Source organism: Micromonas pusilla, assembly GCF_000151265.4.
Source record: "Micromonas pusilla CCMP1545 genomic scaffold MICPUCscaffold_6, whole genome shotgun sequence".
Classification (NCBI taxonomy): domain Eukaryota; kingdom Viridiplantae; phylum Chlorophyta; class Mamiellophyceae; order Mamiellales; family Mamiellaceae; genus Micromonas; species Micromonas pusilla.
In genome coordinates, this window is record NW_003315887.1 from 488,190 (window position 1) to 495,402 (window position 7,213).

Here is a 7,213-nt window from a genome sequence, read left to right on the forward strand (position 1 = left end):
CGAAAAGACGCGCCGCGCGGCGGAGATTCGCGAAGAGGTGGACCGAACCAACCGCGAGAGACGCGAAGACGCGGAGCGACGCGAGCGCGCGCGCGCGCGCGAGGAACGCCGCGCCGCTCTCGAGGCGGCGCACGACACGCACGGCGGCGTCACCGCCGCCGAGGCTGCCGCCGCGCACGCGCTGCCGTCCGTGCGCGACCCGCCGCCTCGCGTCGCGCCGCCGCCGCCGCGGCCCTCCGCCGCCGCCGCCGCCGCCGCGGGCGGGTCCCGCGAGACGTCGCACGACGACGGAAGAGTCGAGCGCGTCCTTCCCGGCGGCCGAAGAGTCGTGCACTTCACGAACGGGACGCTGAAGGACATCTCGCCGTCCATGGAGGGGCCGATATCCACGGTGTACTTTACGAACGGCGACGTCAAGCGATCGCACCCGGGGGGACGCGTGGAGTACTACTACAAAGAGGTGGACACCTGGCACACGACGCACCCGGGCGGCGCGGAGGTGTACCACTTCCCGTCCGGGCAGACGGAGGCGCACGGGTTGGACGGGTACAAGGAGATCTTATTCCCGGACGGGTTGCTTCGGAGGGTGTACCCGGACGGGCGGGAGGAGGACCAGCCGACGCGGTGACGAGGGCTGGCGGAGTTATAATCTGCTGCTTGAGAAAATTATAAGCATGTGTATACGAGCGAAATCGACGTCCTATCCGCTCCGCTCGTCACACGACTCGCGCGGCGAGAGGATGACATCGGCGCTGGCGGGGTGCGTCGTCGGGCAATCGCGCGCGATCCGTGAGCCGACCGCATCGCGCGTCCGCGCCGATCGAGGGCGTCGCCGCGCCGCCGCCGCGAGACCTCATCCCGCGACCGCGACGCGTCGAAGAAGAATGTCGACGACGCGTCTCGACGCCGTCACCGGCGGCCCCGCGCTGACGGACGACGAGGCGACCGCGCTTCGACACGAGGCCATCTCGTACGCGGCGCAACACGGTCTCCTCGTCGCGACGGAGTCCTCCGAGTCCGGCGCGACGATGCCGTCGACGTTCACGCACGCCCCGATCGCGCTCCTGCCGACGCCCTTCCCCGCGGACGTGTTCGCGCTCGCGACGCGCGTCGCGCCGCTGTTCGCGTCCGTCTCCGACGCGGTGTCGCGCGACGACGCGTTCCTGCGCGAGACGCTCGCGGGGGTCATCCGCGCGGACGACTTCACGCGCAGGGTGTGGGACATCTACGAGCGGTGCGGCGGACAGGAGGGCAGGCATCCGATGGAGCTGGGGGTGCTGCGGACAGACTACATGCTCGACGCGCCGTCGGGGCTGCCGCTGCAGGTGGAGGTGAACACGGTGTCGACGTCGTTCATGGCGCTGTCCACGCGCGTGTCGCAGATGCACCGGCGCGCGATCGAGTGGCTCGGCGCGGAGCGCGCGTACGCGGAGGGCGCGGGGTCCGACGCGGGATCCGCGTCCGCGGAGGACGTGGCGTCGGCGCTCGCGAGACGACTGCCGACCAACAGTGCGCTCGAGCTCGCCGCGGAGACGCTCCACGCGGGCTGGCGCGCGATGAACGACGACGACGCGCGCGTGTTGATGGTCGTCCAGCCGTGCGAGCGGAACGTGTTCGATCAGAGGATGATCGAGGCGGCGCTGTGGGAGCGTCACGGCGTGAAGACGATTCGCGCGACGCTGCGAGAGATCGCGTCCGACGCCGTCGTCGCCGAGGACGACGCGAAGACGCTGACGTACCGCGGCGCGCGGGTGAGCGTCGTGTACTACCGCGCAGGGTACGCGCCGACGGACTACCCGAGCGAGGCGGAGTGGGACGCGCGCTTGTTGCTGGAGCGGTCCGGCGCGGTGAAGTCGCCGTCGGCGGCGATGCATCTCGCGGGGACGAAAAAAGTGCAGCAGACGCTCGCTTCCCCTGGAGGATTAGAGCGGTTCGTCGAGTGCGAAGAGGACGTTCGCGCGATGCGGAGCGTGTTCGCGGGTCTGTACGCGCTGGACGGCGAGGACGCCGTGGCGGCGGTGGAGCTGGGATTAAACGCCCCGGAGTCGTACGTTTTAAAACCCCAACGCGAAGGCGGCGGGAACAACCTCTACGGCGAAGCGCTCAGGGCGCAGCTCGCGAAGTTCACCCCGGACGCGCCGATCGGCTCGGACGGCGACCTGTCGTCGTTCATCCTCATGCAGCGCATACTGCCTCCGGTGAACCGGACGCTGTGCTTGCGAAACGGCGAGATGCAGGAGCTCGAGACGTTGTCCGAGCTCGGGATTTACGGCGGGTACCTTCGCGTGGGCGAGGACGTCGCGATGAACGTCGTCGGCGGGCATCTGCTTCGGACGAAAGCCGCGAGCAGCGACGAGGGCGGCGTCGCCGCGGGGTACGCGGTCCTGGACTCGCCGTGTTTGACGTTCACGTGAATATATTATGTTCAATTTCAGAATAATACATCGTTATTTAGAGGACACGTTTTTCGTCGTTGTCTGACGAGTACTGCACACGACAACACTTCCTCGGCCGCCCGCTCGCGAGGCGACCCGATCACTCATGATGTATACACCGCCCGTGTATATATATACAGGGTTCATATAGTTCAATCGTGAATAAGTTGTTACCGGGTTTAGGGCTCCTGGTCAAGTTCACCGAGTTATCAGCGGCGGCGGCGACGACGCCTTCTGAAACGCCTTGTCAAATTCGGCGTTTGCTGCGTCCAACTTGTCCAAGTCTGCCGCGGCGGCAGCGGGGAGTTCAGTCTTGCTGGGATGCTTCTTATCAGCGGTGTCGGCTGCGTCGGCGTCGGCGGCGGCGTCGGCGGTGACGGCGGTGTCGGCTGCGGCGTCGGCGGCGTCGTCGGCGTCGTCGTCATCGGAGTGACCCTCGTGCTTCTCCACGAGCTCGACGAACGCGTCTAAATCCGAGATGCCGTGGTGCGACTGGACGTACGCGGGGAGCTCGGAGACCTCGTTCGTGGCGAGGAACTTGCGAATATCCGCCGGGACGCCATGCGAGAGGACGAACGCCTTTTGCTCCGCCGGGTCGGTCAGGCCCTCCATCGTGAGAAACGTCTGCATTTGCTTCGCGAGCGTCGCGGCGTTCGCGGGAGCCGTCGCGGCGGTCGCGGGAGCCGTCGCGGCGGTCGCGGGAGCCGTCGCGGCGGTCGCGGGAGCCGTCGCGGCGGTCGCGTTCGCGGCGGCGTGCGCGGTATCCACGTCGTCGTCCACGCCGTCCAAAAGGGAATCCAACGAGTCCACGGATGCGTTCTCGGGCGGCTTCTCCTCCGCGGCGGCACCCGCGGTATCCGCGGCGTCGGTCACATTCGCGGCGGCACCCGCGGTATCCGCAGCGTCGGTCACATTCGCGGCGGCGTCCACGGCGTCGATAGATGTATCCATCGAGTGCATCGAGTCCATCGAGTCCATCGAGTCCATCGAGTCCATCGAGTCCATCGAGTCCATCGAGTGCATCGAGTCCATCGAGTCCATCGAGTCCATCGAGTCCATCGAGTGCATCGAGTCCATCGAGTCCATCGAGTCCATCGAGTCCATCGAGTGCATCGAGTCCATCGAGTCCATCGAGTCCATCGAGTCCATCGAGTCCATCGAGTCCATCGAGTGCGCCTCCTCCTTGGCGGGAGGCTCCGCGTAATCCTCCTCCTTGGCGGGAGGCTCCGCGTAATCCTCCTCCTTGGCGGGAGGCTCCGCGTGCGCCTCCTCCTCCTTGGCGGGAGGCTCCGCGTGCGCCTCCTCCTCCTTGGCGGGAGGCTCCGCGGGCTCCTCCTCCTCCTTGGCGGGAGGCTCCGCGGGCTCCTCCTCCTCCTTGGCGGGAGGCTCCGCGGGCTCCTCCTCATCCTTGTGCTCGTGAAGGTGATCGTACGACGTCGGGCACGGGTCGTTCCCGACGTTGCTCCAGCACGCGGCGCCTTCGCCGTCCTCGTCCTCCCACTTGCACGCGGCGAACTCCACGGCGGCGCACGCGCCGGCTTGTTTGATCGCATGGCACTTCGCGTGGCAGCCTTCGTCCGCGGAGGCCGGGGGAGAGCTTTCGTGGTCTGGCGCGGCGTCCATCGCAGAGTCGTGCATGGAGTCCTGCATGGAATCCTGGATGGAGTCGTGCATGGAGTCCTGGATGGAGTCGTGCATGGTGTCGTGCATGGAGTCCTGCATGGAGTCATGCATGGAGTCGTGCATAGAGTCGTGCATGGAGTCGTGCATGGAGTCGTGCATGGAGTCCTGCATGGAGTCATGCATGGTGTCGTGCATGGAGTCGTGCATGGAGTCCTGCATGGAGTCCTGCATGGAGTCCTGCATGGTGTCGTGCATGGAGTCCTGCATTGTGTCGTGCATGGAGTCCTGCATGGAGTCGTGCATGGAGTCGTGCATGGAGTCGTGCATGGAGTCATGCATGGAGTCATGCATGGAGTCATGCATGGTGTCGTGCATGGAGTCGTGCATGGAGTCCTGCATGGAGTGGTCATCGTGGCACGTTTGGTGCCCGCTCGACTCCCACGTCGCCTCCATCTCCTTCAGTTCCTTTTCGACGTCGAAGTTGTGGTACTCGTGGTGGTTCGCCATCCAGTCCCCGAGCGTCTTGATCTTGGTCGCGTTCTTGTCGAGGTAATCGACGACGTCTTGCGGTATGCCGCAGTTCTTGATGAACCCGTTGCCGTCGGTGATGTTCCCCGCGACCTCGAGCGCTTTCCCGAATCCTCGCGGGAGCTCGGTCTGATCGTACACGAGAGTCATCGGGTGGTCATCGGGCGCGGGCGCGGGCGCGGCGGCGGCGGCGGCGGTGGCGGCATCCTCCGCGGGCGCCGGCGCGGGCGCCGCGGAGGTCATCGGGATCCCGTGCGCCTCGAGCGTCTTCTCCTCGCCGTGCTCGATCTTGTCGATGATGTTGGCCGCAAACGTCGCGTTCGTGATGCCCTTCGCGCGAAGCCGCGCCCTGACGCGCTCGGCGATCGGATCCGCGTCCACGACGGTCCCGGGCACGGGCGCCGTCGCGTTCGCGTCGGCGGCGGTATCGACGGCGCGCGCGTCCGCGGAGCTGTTGAGGAGGTTCGCGTCCGCGTTCAGGCTCTTCTCGATCGAGGTCAGCGTGGATCGCACGCCGCCGTCGCCGCCGGGGAAGGGCGCCGTCGCGTTCGCGTCGGCGGCGGGGAAGGGCGCCGTCGCGTTCGCGTCGCCGCCGGGGGGACCCGTCGCGCCCGGCTCTCCGTGCTCCGCGGCGAATTTCTCCGCGAACGCGCGGCCGCCGTCGGTGATGCCGCGCTTCTCCAAGATGTTCTCGAGCGAAGACGCCTCGCGTTCGCGCAAGAACTTCTGCAGCGCAGCCTTCCCTTCGTCGTCGAGCGCGTCCGGGACTTCGGAGATGTCGTGCGACTCCAGAAACTCCCGCGGGTTGACGCCGTGGTTGTGCATGAAACCGATGACGTCCTTCGCGCCGGTGACTCTGCCGTGGGCGCGCGCGGCGGGAGCCGTCGTCGCGGCGTCGGTCGCGGCGGGAGCTGTCGTCGCGGCGTCGGTCGCGGCGGGAGCTGTCGTCGCGGCGTCGGTCGCGGCGGGAGCCGTCGTCGCGGCGTCGGTCGCGGCGGGAGCCGTCGTCGCGGAAGAGTCCTTCTCGAACCAGTACTCGTGAGCGTGATCCGTCGACGGCGGCGCGTGAACCGCCGTCGGCGTCTGCGTCACGGCGCCGCCGTGGTGGCCGCCGCGGCGGCCGCCGCGGCGCGCGCGGTGGGATCCGCCGTGGGAGTCGCCGTGGGAGCCGCCGTGATGGTGATGATGGAAAATTCTCACTCCGTCGACCCCTTTAGAGTTTCTCCCGAGGGCCGCGCTCGCGTCCTTCGGGAACGCGCTCGAGCCCGCGTACGCGGCGACGGCGAGGACGCATCCGCCGCCGATCACGCCCGCGATCGCACGGTGCGGCGCGCTCGACCGCGACCTGCGCGCGGGCGCGTCGCGCCCGCCGTGAAGCAGAGGCTCGTTCTCGAGCCGCGCGGTCGCCATGGTGTGGTGTTACAACGACGACGATTTCGCCGCCGCGCGCTTCGATCCTCGGTGCGCCGCGTTCGCCGCGCGAGATTCCGTCGGGCTCGTCGTTCGAACGCGCGCGATCGAGCGGGGGACGACGCGGCGGCGGCGCGGTGCGCGTGAACCCGCGACGCGTGCGACGACGAAGTTCGCGCGGTGCGGCGACGACGCGCGCGCGAGGGGTCGCGTTCGAACGCCCCGATTGAGGTCTCTTGTCGCGCGCTCGCGGTCGGCGAGATTTTTCGCGTAGTACGTACGTTTTCGTCCCTCGCAGGGTGCTCGCCGTACGAACGAGCCTCGCGGTCGATCACCAATCAGCGCCTCGAAAGCGCGCACTCAACCGACGTCATCATCGGCAGCAGTCGAAATATCGAGCGGAGAAGCGCGACGGACGTAAACAGCGAAGAATCCTCCGCGTCGCGCCGCCAGTTGAAGACGCGCGCGGAGCGGCGTCGACGATCTGCACACGTCCGCGAACGCGCGCGAAGAGTTCTTTGCGACGCACGCGTACGCATTCACCTCGAGCGAGCGGTTTCCTGCGCTCGAAGGACGCGCGCGGCGGTCGCATCCGGCGCGAGGTGGACGCGCGACGAGAGTTCGTTGGCCACCTTCGGCACGCGAGGTAGACGTCGAACGCGTCTCGCGTCCGTCGCGCGCGCGTGAGAAACGACGCGCGCGATGTCCGCCGCGGCGTGCACCGCGCACGCTGCGGTCGCGTCGCGCATAACTTCCGGGATGCGCGCGTCGTCCGGGCGTTCGAGCGATCGCGTCCGCGCGGACGGCGCGCGCACCGGGCGCGTCGCCGCACGGGAAAAAAACCATATCCGCTTCGCGAGGCGAGGGGTGCGATGCCACGCCCTCGGGCGGTCGCCGTCGCCGTCGCGGAACGCCGGGGATAAGGCGCCGATCAAGACGATCGGGGCGGAGGGTAGAGGCAAGGGCGTCGCTCCGAAGGCGGCGAACTCCGAGCTAGGTGCGTCGAGCGTCCCCGCGTGCTGGCGCCCCGCGTCGCGCGACGGAATCGAATCGCCCCTTCTTCGGCGGCGGCTTCGCGACGCGCCACTCATTTTCTTTCGCGCGCCTCCTCCTCCTCTTACTCCGCCGCCGCGCGCGCGCGATCGCAGCCGCGCGCGCGCCCTGACGGAGTAAGAGGAGGAGGAGGCGCGCGAAAGAAAATGAGTGGCGCGTCGCGA

General features: G+C 68.1%; 4 protein-coding genes across 4 annotated transcripts in view; 3 read left to right on the top strand and 1 right to left on the bottom strand.

Moving 5' to 3' along the window:
- Positions 1-142: 142 nt before the first annotated feature.
- Positions 143-628, top strand: MICPUCDRAFT_69510 (uncharacterized protein; the record flags this gene model as incomplete). Its single annotated transcript, XM_003059123.1, has 2 exons — positions 143-213; positions 279-628. The coding sequence occupies exon 2, from the start codon at positions 371-373 to the stop codon at positions 626-628; it is 258 nt and encodes an 85-aa protein (XP_003059169.1). The 5' UTR covers positions 143-213; positions 279-370.
- Positions 629-884: 256 nt separating this feature from the next.
- MICPUCDRAFT_18089 (uncharacterized protein) lies at positions 885-2,414 on the top strand (the record flags this gene model as incomplete). The annotated part of the gene is made up of 2 exons (XM_003059124.1): positions 885-1,423; positions 1,493-2,414. The coding sequence occupies 2 exons, from the start codon at positions 885-887 to the stop codon at positions 2,412-2,414; spliced, it is 1,461 nt and encodes a 486-aa protein (XP_003059170.1).
- Positions 2,409-4,157, bottom strand: MICPUCDRAFT_69513 (uncharacterized protein; the record flags this gene model as incomplete). Its single annotated transcript, XM_003059428.1, is given in 2 exon segments — positions 2,409-2,829; positions 2,848-4,157. The coding sequence occupies 2 exon segments, from the start codon at positions 4,155-4,157 to the stop codon at positions 2,634-2,636; spliced, it is 1,506 nt and encodes a 501-aa protein (XP_003059474.1). The 3' UTR covers positions 2,409-2,633.
- A 2,309-nt stretch (positions 4,158-6,466) lies between these two features.
- The window catches only part of MICPUCDRAFT_47508 (uncharacterized protein), a 2,719-nt gene continuing 1,972 nt past the window's right edge, over positions 6,467-7,213 (top strand). Inside the window, exon 1 of the mRNA XM_003059125.1 lies at positions 6,467-6,993. Coding sequence (XP_003059171.1) covers positions 6,699-6,993 — 295 coding nt within the window. The 5' untranslated portion in view covers positions 6,467-6,698. The remainder of the gene's footprint in view (positions 6,994-7,213) is intronic.